Source organism: Mobula hypostoma, chromosome 10, assembly GCF_963921235.1.
Source record: "Mobula hypostoma chromosome 10, sMobHyp1.1, whole genome shotgun sequence".
Classification (NCBI taxonomy): domain Eukaryota; kingdom Metazoa; phylum Chordata; class Chondrichthyes; order Myliobatiformes; family Myliobatidae; genus Mobula; species Mobula hypostoma.
Genome location: NC_086106.1, coordinates 51626493 through 51648843, shown reverse-complemented (window position 1 = coordinate 51648843; position 22351 = coordinate 51626493). Strand labels below are relative to the sequence as shown.

Here is a 22351-nt window from a genome sequence, read left to right as displayed (position 1 = left end):
GTCTCCCACACTATCAACGACTTTATCCGCTCAGGGGATCTCCCTTCCACTGCTACCAACCTTATAGTTCCCACACCCCGCACTTCCCGTTTCTACCTCCTACCCAAGATCCACAAACCTGCCTGTCCTGGCCGACCTATTGTCTCAGCTTGCTCCTGCCCCACCGAACTCGTTTCTGCATACCTCGACACTGTTTTATCACCCCTTGTTCAATCCCTTCCGACCTATGTTCGTGACACTTCTCACGCTCTTAAACTTTTCGATGATTTTAAGTTCCCTGGCCCCCACCGCTTTATTTTCACCATGGATGTCCAGTCCCTATATACTTCCATCCCCCATCAGGAAGGTCTCAAAGCTCTACACTTCTTTTTGGATTCCAGACCTAATCAGTTCCCCTCTACCACCACTCTGCTCCGTCTAGCAGAATTAGTCCTTACTCTTAATAATTTCTCCTTTTGCTCCTCCCATTTCCTCCAAACTAAAGGTGTAGCTATGGGCACCCGTATGGGTCCTAGCTATGCCTGCCTTTTTGTTGGGTTTGTGGAACAATCTATGTTCCGTGCCTATTCTGGTATCTGTCCCCCACTTTTCCTTCGCTACATCGACGACTGCATTGGCGCTGCTTCCTGCACGCATGCAGAACTCGTTGACTTTATTAACTTTGCCTCCAACTTTCACCCTGCCCTCAAGTTTACCTGGTCCATTTCCGACACCTCCCTCCCCTTTCTAGATCTTTCTGTCTCTGTCTCTGGAGACAGTTTATCCACTGATGTCTACTATAAGCCTACTGACTCTCACAGCTATCTGGACTATTCCTCTTCTCACCCTGTCTCTTGCAAAAACGCCATCCCCTTCTCGCAATTCCTCCGTCTCCACCGCATCTGCTCTCAGGATGAGGCTTTTCATTCTAGGACAAGGGAGATGTCTTCATTTTTTAAAGAAAGGGGCTTCCCTTCCTCCACTATCAACTCTGCTCTTAAACGCATCTCCCCCATTTCACGTACATCTGCTCTCACTCCATCCTCCCACCACCCCATTAGGAATAGGGTTCCCCTGGTCCTCACCTACCACCCCACCAGCCTCCGGGTCCAACATATTATTCTTCGTAACTTCCGCCACCTCCAACGGGATCCCACCACTAAGCATATCTTTCCCTCCCCCCCTCTCTCTGCATTCCGCAGGGATCGCTCCCTACACAACTCCCTTGTCCATTCGTCCCCCCCATCCCTCCCCACTGATCTCCCTCCTGGCACTTATCCGTGTAAGCGGAACAAGTGCTACACATGCCCTTACACTTCCTCCCTTACCACCATTCAGGGCCCCAAACAGTCCTTCCAGGTGAGGCATCACTTCACCTGTGAGTCGACTGGGGTGATATACTGCGTCCGGTGCTCCCGATGTGGCCTTTTATATATTGGTGAGACCCGACGCAGACTGGGAGACCGCTTTGCTGAACATCTACGCTCTGTCCGCCAGAGAAAGCAGGATCTCCCAGTGGCCACACATTTTAATTCCACATCCCATTCCCATTCTGACATGTCTATCCACGGCCTCCTCTACTGTAAAGATGAAGCCACACTCAGGTTGGAGGAACAACACCTTATATTCCGTATGGGTAGCCTCCAACCTGATGGCATGAACATTGACTTCTCTAACTTCCGCTAGGCCCCACCTCCCCCTCGTACCCCATCTGTTACTCTTTTTTATGCACACATTCTTTCTCTCACTCTCCTTTTTCTCCCTCTGTCCCTCTGAATATACCTCTTGCCCATCCTCTGGGTCACTCCCCCCCCCCGTCTTTCTTCCCGGACCTCCTGTCCCATGATCCTCTCGTATCCCCTTCTGCCTATCACCTGTCCAGCTCTCGGCTCCATCCCTCCCCCTCCTGTCTTCTCCTATCATTTTGCATCTCCCCCTCCCCCTCCAACTTTCAAATCCCTTACTCACTCTTCCTTCAGTTAGTCCTGACGAAGGGTCTCGGCCTGAAACGTCGACTGCGCCTCTTCCTATAGATGCTGCCTGGCCTGCTGCGTTCACCAGCAACTTTGATGTATGTTACAAAATCAGCATGGTTTCCTTAAGGGAAAATCCTGCCTGGTGAACCGGTTGGAATTTGAGGAGATTACAAGTAGGATAGATAAAGAGGATGCAGTGGATATTGTATATCTGGACTTTCAGAGGGCCTTTGACAAGGAACTACATATAAGGCTGCTTACCAAGTTAAGAGCCCATGGTATTACAGGAAAATTACTGGCATGGTTAGAGTATTGGCTGATTGGTAGGAGGCAGCAAGTGGGAATAAAAGGATTCTTTTTTGGTTGGCTGCCAAGGACTAGTGGTGTTCTGCAGGGGTCGGTGTTGGGATCACTTCTTTTTATGTTGTATATAAATGATTTAGATGATGGAATAGATGGCTTTGTTGCCAAGTTTGCGGATGATACGAAGATTCATGGAGGGGCAGGTAGTGTTGAGGAAACAGGTAGGCTGCAGAAGGACTCAGACAGATTAGGAGAATGGGCAAGAAAGTAGCAAATGAAATACAATGTTGGAAAATGCATGGTTGTGCTCTTTGATAGAAGAAATAAATGTGTAGACTATTTAAAAAAATGGGAAGAAGATCCAAAAATCTGAGATGCAAAGGGGCTTGGATGTCCATGTGCAGAACACTCTAAAGGTTAACTTGCAGGCAGAGTCAGTGGTGAGGAAGTCAAATGCAATGTTAGCATTCATTTCAAGAGGTCTAGAATACAAGAGCAAGGATGTGATGCTGAGGCCTTATGAGGCACTGGTGAGCCCTCACCTTGAGTATTATGAACAGTTTTGGGCTCTTCATCTTCAAAAAGATGTGCTGGCATTGGAGAGGGTCCAGAGGAGGTTCACAAAGATGATTCTGGGAATGAAAGGATTATCACACAAAGAATGTTTTGGGTCTGTATTCATTGCAATTTAGAAGGATGGGCGGGGGGGGATCTCATTGAAACCTTTTGAATGTTGAAAGGCCTAGACAGAGTAGATGTGGAAAGGATGTTTCCCATGGTGGGGGAGTCTAGGACAAGAGAGCACAGGTTCAGGATAGACGGGCACCTATTTAAAACAGAGATGCAGAGAAATTTGTTTAGCCAGAAGGTGGTGAATTTATGGAATTTATTGCCACAGGCAGCTGTGGAGGCTAGGTCATTGTGTGTATTTAAAGCAGACCTTGATAGGTTCTTGACTGGACACGGCTTCATAGGTTACAAGGAGAATGTCGTGGAGTGGGGGCTGTGGAGGGCAAAAATAGATTAGTCATGATCAAATGGCAGAGCAGACTTGATGGGCCAAATGGCCTAATTCTGCTTCTATGTCTTATGGTCTTATATATTGCATCTGTGTTCAAATCAATCCCTCAAATATAAAAATGTTTATGACAAGACTTAAGAAGGAAATTAGGAGGGTAAAAAGAGGGTATGAGATGGTTTTGGCAAGTAGGGTGCAAGGTGATCCCTATTATATTACTAGTAACAGGATGAATAAGGAGAGACTACATCCTGTTGAAGACCATCAGGTCCACCTATTTGTGCAGACTCAGGAAATATCTAAGACTTTTAATGCCTTTTTTCCCCCATGGTGTTTATTAAGGACAATACTGTAGCTAGACTTGTCGTGCTGTAACAAGTAATTAAGTCTTGGATAATTTGCATATTATGAGGAAAGTGATATTTGCAGCCTTGAAGTGTATTACAGTGGACAGACCTCCAGGATATGGCCATGTGTATCCCTAAATCTTATGGAAGTCCAGAGAAGAACCCTGGAGGCTTTTTCAGAGATATTTGTTTCATCATGAGCAACTAGAAAGTTCCAAAAAACTGAAGGGTGACTAATGTTCCATTGTTCAAGAAGAATGACAAGGACCAGTCAGACACTATAGGCTGGTGAATCTGAACTCAGTTGTATGGATATTACCGTGGAGGCGGGAGCAGAATTCTGAGCAACAAGGTCTACCAACACTTGGGTAGTTAAGGCCATTGTTTTGTATATGGACAAGTATTTTGGAGTTTTTCAAACAGGTACCTAAAGGAATAGATGAAGGTAGGGCAGTGGCCATTGTTTACATGTGCTTCAGTAAAGACTTTGACAAAGTCCTACATGGTAGTCTGATGCGAAAGGTTAGGTCACATGGGATTGAGGAGGAGTTAGGTTCAGAGTCCAGGTTGGAAGAATAGGTTAGGTTAAATCCAACTTTTAAAATACACAGAAGAAGGGGAGGCATGTGTAGCTTGTGAAGTGTAAGCTGTTCGCAAGACCATCCAGCCTTCTCCACAAACCTCCTTCCCACCCCTCAGTTTCAACTGGCTCGAGTGGGAATTGTGTATCAGTAGCCTTCCTCCAGAGAAATATCCTGGAAGGCAATGCCAAAGGGTGTTCCAATGTTGGCCAGTCCTTAGACCCAGGGTCTTCCCTGCTTTCACTGGCTAGGTGAGATTATCCTGTCTTAGTCATCTGCCTACCCCTCTCTGACAAACGCATATTATCTGCTCTACTCCAGTTCCAATGCACATTTGATTGGCTCACAAAGAACGAACAAGAATGAATTACATTTGCCTTTATGTTTAGTTCCTTGCTGACATATTATTCCATTTCTAGTTTCCTCTTGCAAATTAACTCTTGAGTAAGTGAATGCATCCAATTCTCCCTCATCCTAAAGTTTTTTGTCTTCATTTAGTGAGAAAGTTTTACGACGCTCACCTTCAATCAATCATACTGGAAACTTAAACTGGGATTTGGCCCTTTGCCTCCTCCTAGCCTGGCTGATCGTTTTTGTCGCAGTTTCTAAAGGAATCAAATCTTCAGGAAAGGTAACTTTAGTCTGAAGGTCCTTACATGGAATTTTTTTCTTGAACTGAGCTGAAGGAAAGGTGTACTAGAAGACAAAGTGAACCGTTGTGATGAGACCGATAGACAGCCCACCATATTTTGTAGTGGCTTGTGGTCAGGAAGTAGAAGGCTGCAGTCAATCAACTCATCTGCAGTCAAAGGTCAGGGATGGAGGTACCTGGTCCAAGGTAGATAATCCCTCATTAGCAAAGAGGTGAGAGGTTACCAGGGGTTGACAGGGACCTGTAATATGAGTTACGGTCAGAGCAGCTCTGGTTTTGTTGCATGGTGAAGCAGGATTGAGGTGTAGAGTGCATCTGACACTAATTTATTTTTACAAATAAGTATGTATCTTTGTTGGTAGAAAATAGGGAAACGAAATTAAGTGAGGTAATGTGTTTTGCAAGGACAAATAAGGCAAGACAATATACAAAACAATTTATAATAGGATACTGAAAGGTTACAAGGACAGATAGGTTTGGACTTCAAATCCAAGTTAATATGATTAGAAAGCAAAACAAACTCAGAAAATCTGGAATAAAACTCCAAGCAGTTTCAAACTGTGGGAGTACATATCATACACAACATCTCATGGCTCCAGAACACATCCTACACAGTCAAGGAAGCTCACCAATGCCTCTACTTCTTGGGGAGGCTGAGGGGAGCTGGAATTTACTGACGTCCTTCTACCGATGCAGAGTAGAGAGCATCCTAGCAATCACTGCTTGGTATGAATCCTGCACTGTAGTGGACACGCAGGCAGTCAAAATGCCTGACGCATCATTGGCACCAGTTTACCTGCCATCCAGGACATGTATACAGCAAATTGCCGGGAAAGGGCAAGTAACATCATGAAGGATTCCACACAGCCTGCTCATTGAATTTTTATACAACTCTCATCAGAGAGGAGGCTACGTAGCATCCTTACGATACCATCAGGCTCAAAAACTGTTACCTTCCCCAAGCAGTAATGCTGATCAAAACCTCCACCACCTAACTCCACCATTAATTTATTATCTCCCATAATATCACTTTATGTGCATATAATCAATCTACAGTATTTATTATAAACTATCTTATGTATTTATATTTATTATTATTATTATTATTATTATCATTATCATCATCATCATCATTGTGTTCTTTATCAGATCCAGAATAACATTCTGCTTACACTTATGTACAGGAATTCACATTAAACAATCTTGAATCTTGAATCCTGAATTAAAATAGAAAGTGCTGGAAATACTCGGGTCAGGCAGCAGCTATGGAGAGAGAACAGAGTTAACATTTCATAATAATGCTCTTTCATCACAACTATATGAGAAAGAAATCAAGAGAACCAAGTCTTTAAAAAAACATTTCAGTGAGTTTGGAGATTTTTAAGAAGTCTTTCTGCATTGAGTTGGTCTGTGGGCAAGGAGTATGAGAAGATAAAGTGGGGCACATTACAAGAGGTGGATCTAAAGAAAGATTTGAATGAAATATTCATTGATCTGAAATGTGTTTCTCCCTCTACAGATGTCCTTCTCCTGTTGACTCTTTCCAAGACTTTCTGTTTTAACTTCAGGTCATTACGTACCCTTAATTGTCATACCATAGAACACAGGGATCAGGAAAGACATGCTAGACCTGTATAGAACATGAGCTAGGTCACAGATTTAGGATCTTGTGTAAAGTTCAGGAAGCAACAGGTAGGGAGGATGTGATAATGTGTGATATTCTGGGGATGAGGCTTATGAGAGAGACTGTCTGGAATGGGAATTTCCAACCCTTTTTTATACCATGGAGCCCTACCATTAACAAATGAGTCCATGGACCACAGGTTGGAAACCCCTGCTCGAGAATGCATTTGCTTCCTTGGAAATCAAACAACTCAAGTGCTTGTTAACGTGAGCTGTATAAAATTATAAGATGCTTCACATGATAAACAAGAAAAATCAAGCTTCATTCCTAAGGACAGAAATAACTTGGGGCAAGTAATGGTAGAGGGATTTGACTCAGTGAAAGGTGGGGCTTGGAAATATCAGTCTGAAAGGGAGATGGTGGCAGAGACCCTCATCACATTGAGCAGTTCCATAAGTGAAGAATCATACACATGACAATTGTCGAGTTGGAAAGTACCATTAAACTAAAGTTCTTACTTCTGCCCTTCATGGCCTCTTGCTGTGCTATAGATGCCATGATTTTATGAGATATTGATAAATGAGCATTGGCTTGTGGAAAGTGATGTTGGCGGTGAAGTTTCAGCCAATTCTGGCCACAGTTGATCATCGCCACCGCTGATCACCCCAATAATGTGCCACATGGTGCCTACAGGAGTCCACACATGTTCACATCTGCATTGGGAGCCCAGATGCTGTAAATGGCATCCCGAGCCAGGTAGCTCCTGACATTCCATCATTTCTTCAATGTACTGCTGTCTGAAAACTGATGAGAAAAATACTCAAAATGAAGATTAATCAAACATTCAAATGTTGTATAAAAGCAGAAATGCTCAAAATTCCCAGGAGATTAAGAAGCAGGGGAGAGAAACAAATAATAAGACCATAAAATATAGGAGCAGAATTAGGCCATTGGGCCCATTGAGTCTGCTCTGCCATTTCATCATGTGTGATGCATTATTCCTCTCAGTTCCATTCTCCTGCCATCTCCCCATATCCTTTCATACATGGATCAATCGAGAATCTATCAACCTCTGCCTTAAATATACATAAAGAGTTGGCCTCCACAGCAGTCTGTGGCAACGAATTCCACAGATCCACCAATCTCTGGCGAAAGAAATTCCTCCTCATCTCTGTTCCAAAGGGACACCCCTCTATTTTGAGCCTGTGTCCTCTGGTCCTAGACTTTCCCACTATAGGAAAGATCCTCTCCACATCTACTTTATCGAGGCCTTTCACTGTTCAATAACTTTCCATTAGGTCACCCCCCATTCTTCTGAATTTTAGTGAATACAGGCTCAGAGCCAACACACACTCTTCATGAGGCAAGCTGTTCAATCCTGGAATCATTTTCATGAACCTCCTTTGAACCCTCTCGAGTGTTAGCACATCCTTTCGAAGATAAGAAGCCCAAAACTACTCACAGTACTCCAAGTGAGGCTTCACCAGTGCTTTATAAAGTCTCAACATTACATCCTTGCCTTTATGTTCTATTCCTCTTGAAACAAAAACTATAATTGCATTTGCCTTCCTCACCATAGACTCAACCTGGAAATTAACCTTTAGGGAATCCTGCACAAGGACTCCCAAGTCCCCTTTACAACTCAGATTTTTGAATTTTCTCTCCATTTAGAAAATAGTCTACCTTTTTATTTTTTCTACCAAAGTGTGTGACCACACATTTTCCATCTGCCAGTTCTTTGCCCATTCTCCTATTCTATTTAAGTCCTTCTGTAGCCACTCTACTTCCTCAAAACTACCTGCACCCCTATGTAGCTTCGTATCATCTTCAAACCTTGCAACAAAACCATCAATTCCATCATCCAAGTCATTGACATGTAAAATAATGTTGCTGGTGGAACTCAGAAAGGGAATACCCTTTAACCCATTGACTGAATTATCTCTAAAACTAGTTCCTATGACAATCCTGGCCTCAGCCCATCTCAAATAACTCCATCACTCCTTCATCATGTTGACAAATTAAAAGTTCTTTCAGCAGAGACAGGGAGTGAGATAGGTTGAAACTTTAGTTCTGTTTCTCTATCCCAGGTGCAGCCTGATCTACTGAATGTTCTCAACATTTACTGTTTTCACTTCAGAGTTGCAGCATCTGAAGTTTTCTGATTTCCCTTCAGGCTTGGAAGCTCTGCCCACAATATGTCAGCTAAAGCACGACCACAGTCCTGGTGAAAGGTCTCAGCTGAAATGTCCAATGTTTATCCCTTTCTCTATATGCTGATTTCCTCCAGCATTTTGTGTATGTTACTCTGGATTTGCAGCAGTTGCAGAATATCTTGTGTTTATGATTCCTAGCCCACATTCCTTGATTTCTGTGCTAGTCAGCAATCTATTGCTCTCAGATTTGATTGATATGGATGACTGTGCCTCTACAGAATCTCTGATGTGGATTGGAAAAAGTCCTTTCGCCGTTTCATGTCTAATTTACCAGTCCCTGCATTAACGCTGTCGGGTGCTCACAGAACCTTTGCTGTTCTCACTTCTTGTTCTCATAAAACAAAGACCCAGACTTCTCATATGACAGATCGATATCCAGGGGATCTGTCTGATAAACATTGGCTGCACTCCATCTACAATAAATTCATTTTCTCTTTGGTAGTGAGACCAAAATTGTGCACAGTATTCCAGGTGGTCTAACCATGACTTTATATTGTATAACTGTAACAAAAAAACTTTTACTCAAATCCTCTTGCTAACTGAGACCAGCATACTCTTTGCCTTTTCAAACGTTTGCCACACTTTATCATTTAGGAGCATAGAGGGAGGATATTTGGCCCATTGGATCCATTCTAGCTCCCAGGGGAACAATCCCATAAGTCCTATTCCCCTTCTCCTTATTTCCCTGCCCTGTGTAACTTATTCTCTCTAATATATCTATCAATTCCTATTTGATCTCTATCATAACCAGCCTACACAAAGGGGTAATTTAAAATGTCTAATTAAACCTGGGATGTTGGGGGCAATCTGAAGCACCCAGGGAAACCCACATGGAGAATGTGACAACTCCACAGGATTGGAGGTCAGGATTGAATCCATGTAGCTGAGGTCTTAATGCAACAGAACCAGCTGCTGGGACACACCCAAGACGTGTCTTTGAGTGCCAAAGTTGTTTCTTTGAGTGCCAATATTCACCATTATAAATTGCACACTACTAGTGCATATCATTTCTGCAAATCAGTTCCATTAAAAACAAATTGTAGGATCATAGTTCCACATAGATGCATTATTTGATTTCATACTTAGTGTGGACAGTGAGGTAGTAACTTCCTTCCCACTGTGCTTATTTCTATTGACATTCTTAGATGTTGATAATAGCAAGGAGAGGAAAAAAAACAGCCGTTGACAACAAACAAGGAAGTTTGGTAAATTAGTTCGTTGTTGTCAGACATAATGAGATACAGTGCAAATCTTTGCTTAGCATAGCATCCATACAGATAATTTCATCACATTGAGGTGGTCGAAAGGAAAGGCAGTAACAGAGTGCAGAATTCAGTATTACAGTTACAGAGAAACTGCAGTGCTGGTCTCAGAATTTATATGTAAAAGAGTACAATGACTGTGAAAGAAGTAATGAATAGATCTACAGAGACAAGCTTACAATGAATTGCCACACTCTGATGTCATCTGCTACAAATGTCCAATTGACCTATCGGAACTTCTGTCAACCTTTTCTGAATTGCCTTCTATACAGGAGCTTCCACTCAAGAAACTATTTGCCCTCATTGTTCTCAATGTAGGTCATTGCCAAGGGTAAAGGCAGTTTCTGACTTTCCAAGCATGACTATGCAGAATTTTCACTTGTCCTAAGATTTTGTTTGGCACAACAGATGATTATTATTGGTTGATTATTGCAACTTTTACTGAGATACATTGAAAGATTTTGTTTTTCAGCCACTCAGACAAATCATGTCATACATAAAAATACTGAGGTAGTAAAAGGAAAAGCAAAATGCAGAATCTAGTCATGCAGTTACAGAGTACAGTGCAGGTAGAAAAATAACATGTAAGGACATGATGAGGTAGATTGATAGATCAAGAGTTCATATTTCAGTGTGTGAGAAGTCTGGTCAGTGGGGCGGGAGCTGTCCTTGAGTCTAGTGATACACACGCTCAGCTTTCGCATCTTCTGTCCAACAAGACAGAAGGAGAAGGGAGAGTGACCAGCGTGGTAGGGGTCCTTAATAATTCCCAGGTCAATGGGAAATGTACGTGGAGGTAATGGTGTAGCTGGTTTGTGTGATGGAATGATCCATGTCCACAACTCTCTGCAAGTTCTTGCTGTCTTGTACAGAGTGGTTGCATCCGAATAGCATGCTTCCTGTGATACATCTGAAGAAATTTATAAGAGTCATAGGTGAAATGCCGAGTATCCTTAATCTTCTGAAGAAGTAGACACACTACTGTGTTTTGTTGGCCATTGTGGCTGAACCAGGGCAAATTGTGGTGACATTTATACCAAGTAATTTAAAGCTCTCAACCATCTCCATTTCAGCATCATTGATTGAGACAAAGCCATGTACTCTGCTCCACTTCCTAAGTTAATGACCAGCTCATTCACCTTCTTGATATTGAGGAAAGGTTGCTCTCCTGATTAACAATAGGCTTGATTTTCAATTTCTTACTTGACTGAGGGTTTCTTTACATATGAAAAACAGATTTTTTCCTTAAATATGTAAGTTATGGCTCAGTCACCTTCTTCAGCATTAACATTTAGGCTGAACTTCTATGCAATGGTGTGGGATGTTTGCAGGTTTGAAGTGCCATTTCTTGTCTTAAAAGTTAAATCATTGCTTCATTCACTCTGTTGGTCAGACAATGACATTCTATTGTTTTGCTGCCTTGGCCAATGTTTACCTTTCACTGTCATTTCTAACATAGATTACCCTGTTACTACCATTGCGCTATTTGTGGGAGCTTTCTGTGTACATATCACCTGCCGCATCCTCAGTGTTGCCTATGAAGCAGCTGGGACAGACACTGTATAAATACAGACATTAATTTTATTCAATTACATGCACTATACACTCAGTGGTCACTTTATTAGGTATGCCTGTACACCTGCTCATTAATGCTAACATCTAATCAGCCAGTCATATAGCAGTTGCATAAAAGCATGCAGACATGTTCAAGAGGTTCAGTGTTGTTCAGACCAAACATCATAATGGGGAAGAAATGTGATCTAACTTACTCTGACCATGGAATGATTGTTCGTGCCAAATGGGGTGGTTTGAGTATCTCAGAAACTGTTGATCTTGTGGGATTTTCACATGCAACAGTCTCAGAAAAGTTCCAGAAAATGGTGCAAAAACAAAAACATAGAGTAAGTGGCAGTTCTGTGGGTGAAAAATGCCTTGTTAATGAGAGAGGTCAGAAGAAAGTGGCCAGACTGTTTCAAGCAGACAGCAACTCAAATAATCACCTGTTACAACAGTGGTATGCAGAAGGGCACTTCTGAATGCACAGCATGTCAAACCTTGAAGTGGAAGGGCTACAGCAGCAGAAATTGTGGACTTATACTTCATGGCCACTTTATTAGGTATAGGAGGTCCCTAATAAGTGGCCACTGAGTGTATTTGGCCCATTACACTGGCTGGAATTTCTTATTACTTTGATTATCAATACATATTAGCTTTTCTCTATTTAGAGTAGATCTTTGTCCTCTACATATTTCTGCTTTGAACATAGTCCTAATAGTTTACTATTCAATTAGATTAATATTGTAACCATTGACAATTCAACAATCCTTCTCTGTGGCCAGGTGGTTTACTTCACCGTGACATTCCCTTACTTCGGTCTGATTTTACTTTTGATCCGAGGGGTGACCTTGACTGGCGCTAACAAAGGGATCGAATTCTACATGGGAAACCAGTCAGACTTCTCCAAGCTCGCTGATGCTGAGGTAAACATACTTGCTAACTCAAGTAATACAAGATTATTAATTTCTCCATTTTTCTCTGAACTCAAACCTCATAGGTCATCTGAAAATTGTGAACCAAATCTCAAATTGCGCTTTAGCAGTCAAAAAACTGAGTTCAGTCCTTCAGTTTGCTTCGGGAATCCAGATATGTGATTTGATTATCTCCCATGATAAAGGAAACCATGATTTAATAGGCTGGAAATTCACACACACACACACACACACACACACACACACACACATACACACACACACACACACACACACACACACACACACACACACACACACAAGTTTCTAGTCAGAGCTTGAGGGCATTTAACAGCAAAGTCTGCTACATGAGATCCAGGAAACGGCTGAGGTAGATTACACCTACAGAATGGGTGCATGGTCTTTGCAATGTTCTGTGTTTGACAATGATGCTCATGGCAGCTTTGTACATGAAGCAACGATGATGCTTACATGACCAAGATGTGAGGTAATAATCTTGACTTAAAGCTCTGAAACCAGCTGCAATATTATCTGCCATTTAGATGGCAGGTGAGGTAAACGTTGGCAAAATATGAGGAAAATTACCCACCACTAATTGATTCTGCTTCACTCCCAACAGGTTTGGAAAGATGCTGCAACACAAACTTTCTATTCCCTGTCAGTGACCTTGGGTGGGCTGATTGCTCTGTCGTCCTACAACAAGTTCCACAATGACTGTTGCACAGATGCCATCAGTATTTGTATTATCGATGGCCTCACAAGCATGTTTGCTGGATTCGCCATATTTGCTATTCTTGGACATTTGTCATATGATACGAATATGCCGGTTTCTGAAGTGACTCATTCAGGTACTAGTAAACAGAAGAACTTATCAATTTACAGTTTGTGTTCTATCTGTAAGGTTTATGACCATTTTAGCATCTGTCAAGTTCTAAGAGCCTAATTGCGAAGTTGTCTATTACTATTGGTAAATTTAGAGTTAGACATTCGCCATGTTGGATATAGAGAACATCCTTCCCCAATGATACAGCTTGTGGAGCTGCTGCCTCACAGGGTTCATCACTGACCTCCAGCGCTGTCTGTGTGGAGTTAGCACGTCTCCCCTGTCACCATGTGCATTTCCTTTCATTTTCTCCCTCATAATTAAGAGGAGAAGTTGGCTGGTTAACTGGGTGCTGTAAGTTCTCCATGGTGTACAATTTGACTAGTTCAATTTGGAGGAAGCTGATAGGAATATGGAGTTGATAACATCGGTTATGGCAGGATTAATATTAATGCTTGCTTTATGGATTATATGGACTCATTGAGTTGAAGGATCTGTTAATCTTTATGGTTTTGAATAAAAAGGCACTTAGTACTCGGCGTTTTATCTAAGATCAAGTGTAGTACTCTGTGAGTATTACATCCCTCTTTGGCTCGGTGGTAACAGGGAATTTAGAAACTAATAGAGTTTGAGTCAAAACAGTTGTGTGAAGGGAAGGTCTTGTTTGAGAAAACCATTTTAGGATAGAGCTAACAGAATCAAAGGGAGAAAAACACTCAGATTCAGGGAACACACAAAAAGATGCATATATGAATTAAAGACTCACAAGATTATGGGTTCATATTCAGATTTATTTATAAATCACACGTACATTGGAATATATAGTGAAAGTCGTTGCTTGCATTAACAATGTGTTGGGAGCTGCCCACAAGTGTCACTACACATTCTGACGCCAACGTAGCCCACAATGTTCTGCTGAACAACACAAACAACAACAAAACAAAACATCAACGGCAAAACCAGTGCATTTTCCACCCTTCCATCCACCCATTCACACACAGACAGATCTCCAACTCCAGGATAGGTTGCCTCCCTGCCTCTGACCTCTACCTGTTTTAGCAGAATCTCAGACATCTGGCCTCCAACATCCAGTCCCTGTCCCAGATTCGCAACCATCAGGCCTCCGACCTCCAAATATGACATCCAGAGTCTTTGATCTTCAAGCCTCAACCACCAGGTTCACCAACTTTGGTCTTTGACCTTGAGGCTTCAACTTCCAAACTCACCGACCTCTGGATATCAACACCAGGGCTTGCTGATCACAAAATGTTGACCTCCAGGCTCACTGACCTCTGTGTCTCGATCTCCAGATTCGCAGACATATGGGTTTTAACCCCAGAACTTGCCAATTACAGGTTTCTGGCCTCAGGAACTGCCAAATGACCTCCTTAAGCTTCCAAATCCTGGGAATAGCTGACCTTGTGGAATAGCAGCCTTTCTTTCTCAATGCCCGCAGACCTTAACCCTCTGTCCTCAGGTTTCACTGGCCTCTGAGTTCAGAGCATTCTGTCCTGAACACCAACACACACTCCTTCACCTAACTCAACGTTCTCCACCTCTGACCTCACTCTGTCCATTTCTGTCCCTATACCTGAACCTGAACACCCTCACCCAACCTGCACTGTTCCCAAAAACCATCCCTACAAAGTTAATAAACTAAGTCTGAACCACAATCCGAAAGGACATTGAGGCTCAGTGCCATCATATAAGTGATATATTATCATGAGTGTAGCAATGGGAATGGTCATCAAACAAAGAGAAGAATGTGTAACTTAGTCACTCTGCAGGATGACAGTCACCGGGGCCAAAATTGGTCCTCAGCACTCTGCCATTTGTATTGAAGACAAAATATAACATATTCTAGTTTAACGCTGACGTAGTGCTAAGGGGAATAGCGAAGAAGGAATAATCTATGGACAGGATGAACGTGTGAGCAGAAAGATGAACAATATATGAAGATATGATTTCATTCACTTTGGAACGAAGAGTAGCAAAACAACTTTTTAAAAAGTGAGAAATATAATTGTTGGTGTATGGGGAAACTTGGATTGGTTCTGCAGGTACAAGAAAATATGGCAAGAAAAATGATACATGGTTGATGACGTCTTACAAATGTAGAGAGCATTGGAACGCTGTATCCAGTTTTAGGTCCCTAGAATCTACATTTCACAGTCATCTTGGACTGATTGCAAGGATAATGGGATTGGCTGAGTAAGGCTGACATTTTGGCATTTAAATTTAGGGAATTCGACTGGCAATCCTTTGAGAGTATTTGATAGGACAGAAAGCTCTTTCCTCTGGCTGTGAAGTCTGGGACTAAAGGCATTGACTTTGAATAAGGTGTGTAGGCTTAAGATGAGGAGGAGAAAGGCTGGGGACTGTAAGTTACTTAAAGTTGGTGCCTAGTCGTTGGGGAACTAATGCTAAGATCAATAAGGGATTGGGGGTATGGAGACGGGTAGACCAAATGAATGTAGTGAGGGATCAGCCATAGCAGGGCAGACTTGTGTAGCTAAGAGGTTGACTGGGGCTTCTGCTGCTTCTCTTTTTATATTATTTTGCCTGAGGCATGGTGCCTTGAGGTGAGTTCAGATCTTCTGCTGGGACATGCTCACTGTGGACCAAAAGAAGAGTTATTTCACAGTGTTACTATTTGATGGGGCAGTGGAACTGTACACTGGGAGGGTTTACTGCAAAGTGGGAGAATGAACCAGGTAGCAGTCAACTTGTCAAACTGCCATATCTGGTCAGTTACAGAGTCAGACTCCTGATCTGGTCTATGCCCTTGCCCCTAGAGACTTGCTTGAGGGTGTGCTTTACTGTCTATAACAATCCAGTCAAATGGTTTCAAATGAAGTCTGCGGACCAGATTTTCAGTGGACTAAACTTGAACTAATAAAATACTGGGAGTGTTCATGTGCTTCATTTTAGTTGCTATTTTGGTAACTTGCTGAGCCACACATGGTATTGGCAAATGGTGAAGCAGGCTACCTATAGTGAGGCTGATTCCAACTGTTCCTTGTAGCAAAAGGAAATGGGGGCAGGTTGGGAATAGGCCAGTCAGTGCTGTTCAGTTACTTCAACTGCAAAACCAAATTGTTATCACTGGATTGAGTGTTGCTTAACACAAATCTGTTATGACCAACTTTAGTCTCATTATTGAAGCCAGACTACTTTTCTTCCACACTCCAGGTTTTGGATTGGCTTTTGTTGTCTGCCCAGAAGCTCTTCGTCATTTGCCAATTTCTCCTCTTTGGTCTGTTATATTTTTCTGCACAATTATTGCACTGGGGTTTTCCAGTCAGTCTGTACTAGTAGGTGAGTGTAACAATTTTTAACTTCATTTCCATCCCATATTATCAAAAGCAAAGCTGCTAATTGATTAGATAAGTAATTCTGAATGCATTTATATTAATTTCCTTACTGCATACTGCTATTGAAATAATTATGAATGTATTTTGGAAAAACATTATAATGTTTCAACCCAATTACATCTATCCCTAGCTGCAGGTGGATCTCAAACCAAACTCTGAATTACCTCTCTTTCTTTGTTTATTATATTGTTCAATAAGCTGTTAGCACATTGTTGTACCAAGGGTGACAGACCTCTAACAGCCTCAACCCAATTCCTTTGTGCATAATATGGCTCTAACATTTGAAAGATCTTTCACTTGATCTCCATTGACTTTTATTAAGACTCCTGATGCCACTCCCAATCAACTGTTGCCTTGAAGTCAAGGGCAGCCACCCCTATCACTAAGCTTCTTCATACTCAAAGGAAATCCAGTCTAAGCCCATCATTGGCGTTGAAAACTTTCAGAACAGACTGACTGGGTATAGTTCAGCCAGACTGGATTCGTCCTAGATTTTTGTGGACAAGATGTAGCTGGAAGAAAAATTACACATTACTGGGTAGATATCAGGTTTGTAAGAGAAAGAGCTTACCTAGAAGTAGAAAGAATTCTTTTGCATATCACAATAACCTCACATTTCATGAGCCTTTGGCCTTTGCCATAACCAGTGGTTTTAGTTGTTCCTTGATATTACACAGATTGTATCCATTTGACTCAAGGCTGGAATTTGCTGTTTGTGAGGATCTGAAGAGGCATCATCCTTGGTACTTCTGGCTGAATTGGTTGTGATTGGTCAACATTTGGTTCAGCTTCATCCTTCAAACTCACATTCTGGACCTTATGGTCACTACGAACAGAGATATTTTAATTATACACATTCCCCTCCAAGACCCTCCTGCACCACCTCTCTCCTTTCGCAATGGGATGTGGCAGGACTACAGAGTCATGATGGAATTGACTGGTAATTGGATTGCTTAGCTTTGGCAGTTGCATGCAGTGTTTGCCATTTATCACACAAGGAGTCCTCTGTCACCGTTCAGTTAGGCTGAGAGAATATCGGGTACACACAGCGCAGAACAGGCACTTTAATCGACTGGGTTTGTGCTAATCTTCAAACACTCATTAACATTAAAACTATGTAAACACCACTTTCTATTTGTCAACGTTACCAGAAACTCCTCCAGATCACTACCCTTTATCAATGGCCGGTTGGCCTGCATATCCACATGTATTTGGGATGTGAGAGGAATTCCATAGGAAGAATGTGCACATTCCATACTGACATCAGCAGGGGTCAGGATACAACTAAATCCCTGGAGCTATGAGGCCACGTCTTTAATAGCTGTGTCACTATGCCAGCCTCTGTCATCTTAGGTTAATCGTATGGCTTAGAACCATAGAACCATAGAACACTACAGCACAGAAAACAGGCCATTTGGACCTACTAGTCCGTGCCAAAACTTTATGCCGCTAGTCCCATTGACCTGCACCCAGTCCATAACCCTCCAGACCTCTCCCATCCATGTATCTATTCAATTTGTTCTTAAAACTTAAGAGTGAGCCCGCATTTACCATGTCAGGTGGCAGCCGGTTCCACACTCCCATCACTCTCTGAGTGAAGAAGTTCCCCCAATGTTCCCCCTCAACCTTTCCCCTTTCACCCTAAAGCCATGTCCTCTCCTATTTATCTCTCCTAATCTAAGTGAAAAGAGCCTACTCGCATTTAAAATTTTCATTTTTAAAATCTTTTTTATTAATTATTATTAAAGATCAACAAAAAAAACATTAAGGTAATCAAGTCAACATGTCAATATATACAATGAAGAATCAAATTATCAAATAACTGATTAACAATACTCACATTTACTCTGTGTATACCCCTCATTATTTGGTAAACCTCTATCAAATCTCCCAGCATTCTTCTACGGTCCAAGGAATAAAGTCGTAACCTGTTCAATCTTTCCCTGTAACTCAACTCCTGAAGACCCGGCAACATCCTAGTAAATCTTCTCTGCACTCTTTCAATCTTACTGATATCCTTCCTGTAGTTAGGTGACCAGAATGGCACAAAATATACCAAATTTGGCCTCACCAATGTCTTATACAACCTTGCCATAACATCCCAACTCCTATACTCAAAACTTTGATTATGATGGCAAAGTGAAGTTCTGCCAGTCCTTCAAGATACATTGTGGTTGCATATGTTTACCTCGTGATTTCTTTTCAACAGTGAAGGAGCACATTCAGCCCATCACAGCATTACTATCAGTCCCATTTTCCCTGCAACCTACTCTCCCTCACTACTCATCAACTTTCGCCTAACTCCCACCCAACGGCACAAAGGGCAACTTACACCAACCCGTGATCCTTTCTAGTAGCAGACTTTTGAGATGTGAGTGGGGAGGAGTAGGGGAACGAACAAATGCAAACTCCAATCAGACACCACAAGAGGTCAGGTTTGAACCCAGGTCCCTGGAACTATCAGACAGCAGCACTACAGAGACTTGGATGGCTCAGGGGCAGGAATGGTTACTTCAAGTCCCAGGCTTCAGATATTTCAGAAAGCACAGGGAGGGAGGCAAAAGAGACGAGGGCATGGCACTGTTGATCAGAGATAGTGTCACGGCTGCAGAAAAGGAGGAAGTCATGGAGGGGTTGTCTACAGAGCCTCTGCAGGGTTTAGATGGAGTTTGTTAGGTGTGTTCAGGAAGGTTTCTCGACACAATATGTAGGTAAGCCTACAAGAGGAGAGGCTGTACTTGATCTGGTATTGTGAAATGAACCTGATCAGGTATCAGATCTCTCAGTGGAAGAGCATTTTGGAGATAGTGATCACAATTCTATCTCCTTTACCGTAGCACTGGAGGGGGATAGGAACTGAAAAGTTAGAAAAGTGTTTAACTGGAGTAAGGGGAAATATGAGGCTATCAGGCAGGAACTTGGAAACATAAATTGGAAACAAATATTCTCAGGGAAACATACGGAAGAAATGTGGCAAATGTTCTGGGGATATTTGCGTGGCGTTCTGTGTAGGTACATTCCAATGAGACAGGGAAAGGATGGTAGGGTACAGGAACCATGGTGTACAAAGGCTGTTATAAATCTAGTCAAGAAGGAAAAACAAGCTTATGAAAGGTTCAAAAAACTAGGTTTATGATAGAGATCTACAAGATTATAAGGCTAGCAGGAAGGACGTTAAGAATGAAATTAGGAGAGCCTGAAGGGGCCATGAGAAGGCCTTGGTGAGCAGGATTCAGGAAAATCCCAAGGCATTCTACAAGCATGTGAAGAGCAAGAGGATAAGACGTGAGAGAATAGGACCAATCAAGTGTGACAGTGGAAAAGCGTGTATGGAACCTGAGGAGATGGCAGAGGTACTTAATGAATACTTTCCTTCAGTATTCACTACGGAAAAGGTTCTTGGCAATTGTAAGGATGACTTACAGCAGACTGAAAAACTTGAGCATGTAGATATTAAGGAAGAGGATGTGCTGGAGCTTTTGGAAAGCATCAAGTTGGATAAGTCACCGGGAGCAGACGAGATGTACCCCAGCCTACTGTGGGAGGCAAGGGAAGAGATTGCTGAGCTCCTGATGATGGTCTTTGCATCATCAATGGGGACGGGAGAGGTTCCAGAGTACTGGAGGGTTGCCGATGTTGTTCCCTTATTCAAGAAAGAGAGTAGAGATAGCTCAGGAAACTATAGACCAGTGAGTCTTACTTCAGTGGTTGGTAAGTTGATGGAGAAGATCCTGAGAGACAGGATTTATGAATATTTGGAGAGTCATAATATGATTAGGAATAGTTAGCATGGCTTTGTCAAAGGCAGGTCATGCCTTACGAGCCTGATTGAAATTTTTGAGGATGTGACTACTGTAAACACATTGATGAAGGAAGAGCAGTAGATGTAGTGTATATGGATTTCAGCAAGGCATTTGACAAGGTACCCCATGCAAGGTTTATTGAGAACGTAATGAGGCATGAGATCCAAGGGGATGTCGCTTTGTGGATCCAGAACTGGCTTGCCCACAGAAGGCAAAGTGTGGTTGTAGACAGGTCATATTCTGCATGGAGGTTGTTGATAGTGTGGAGGGTTGTCAGAGGTTACAGCGGGACATCGATAGGATGCAAAACTGGGCTGAAAAGTGGCAGATAGAGTTCAACCCAGGTAAGTGTGAGCCGGTTCATTTTGGTAGGTCAAATATGATGGCAGAATATAGTAATAATGGTAAGACTCTTGGCAGTGTGGAGGATCAGCGGGATCTTGGGGTCCGAGTCCATAGGACACTCAAAGCTGCTGCGCAGGTTGACTCTGTGGTTAAGAAGGCATACAGTGCATTGGCCTTAATCAACCGTGGGATTGAGTTTAAGAGCTGAGAGGTAATGTTGTAGCTATATAGGACCCTGGTCAGACCCCACTTGAAATACTGTGCTCCGTTCTGGTCGCCTCATTACAGGAAAGATGTAGAAATCATAGAAAGGGTGCAGAGGAGATTTACAAGGATGTTGCCTGGATTGGGTAGCATACCTTATGAGAATAGTTTGAGTGAACTCGGCCTTTTCTCCTTGGAGAGACAGAGGATGAGAGGTGACCTGATAGAGGTGTATAAGATGATGACAGGCATTGATAGAGGCTTTTTCCCCAGGCTGAAATGTCTAGCACAAGAGGGCACAGTTTTAAGGTGCCTGGAAGTAGGTACAGAGGAGATGTCAGGGGTAAGTTTTTTACATAAAGAGTGGTGAGAGCATAGAATGGGCTTCCAGCGACAGTGGAGGAGGCAGATATGATAGGGTCTTTTAAGAGACTCCTGGATAGGTACACGGAGTTTAGTAAAATAAGGGCTATGGGTAACCCTAGGTAATTTCTAAAGTAAGGACATGTTCGGCACAACTTTGTGGGCTGAAGAGCCTGTATTGTGCTGTAGATTTTCTGTGTTTTTATGTTTCTACTACCTGCTGTGCCACTGTGCTGCCCACACTGAATACAAGTCTTACCCCAGCTTGTGAACAGCCAACTTCTCTGCAGCCCCTACATGCAATCAAGTGTTTGGGAGACCCTGCAGGCAACTGTTTTTACATTGTGTATAACAGTGCCATATTGAACCCAAGAAGAATGCATTCCATTTAATACCTTGATGCCCATATTGTGAACCTTATGCAGAGACTCACAATCCAGGCCAATAGCTGTGTCCTTTTTAAAACTGTCAATAACATTTAAAATCTTGTCTGCAATAAAATCTTTTAAATGACTATCATTATTTGTTCAAAATTAGTTTGGGCTAAGTTTGTGAAATTACTAAGAATGGCAAAACAAAATTTAAACTGCTTCTCAGACTATCTATTCTCAAGAGATAACTGATATAACTTAAAGGATAGGACCTCCAGGGCTATGATCTCAGGATTGTTACCTGTGCCACATGCTTGTGAGGAAGATTATACATTTTAACTTGTAGCTAAGGAGATGGTGCATGAGAAAAGGCCACATATTTTTGGATCATTGGGCTCTCTACCAGGGACGCTGAAGCCTGTACAGTTGGGACAGCTTGCATCTGAACAGGAGGGGTACTTATATCCTTGTGGGAAGGTTTGCTATTTTCTGTGCTGTATGGTGGGGGTGTTAAACTGGAGCAGCAGGGGATGAGAACCAGACATCAGAGCAGATAGTGGAGTGGATGCAGGGAAAGCTATTGTTAAGCCTACGTGCAAAGTCAGGAATTGAAAGATTGAGCAT

At 42.4% G+C, this 22351-nt stretch overlaps 1 protein-coding gene across 1 annotated transcript in view; it reads left to right on the top strand.

Moving 5' to 3' along the window:
* The window catches only part of LOC134352535 (sodium- and chloride-dependent neutral and basic amino acid transporter B(0+)-like), a 73452-nt gene that overhangs the window by 31411 nt on the left and 19690 nt on the right, over window positions 1–22351 (top strand). The window contains exons 6-9 of the mRNA XM_063059797.1: window positions 4703–4835; window positions 12295–12435; window positions 13064–13292; window positions 16460–16585. Coding sequence (XP_062915867.1) covers window positions 4703–4835; window positions 12295–12435; window positions 13064–13292; window positions 16460–16585 — 629 coding nt within the window. The remainder of the gene's footprint in view (window positions 1–4702; window positions 4836–12294; window positions 12436–13063; window positions 13293–16459; window positions 16586–22351) is intronic.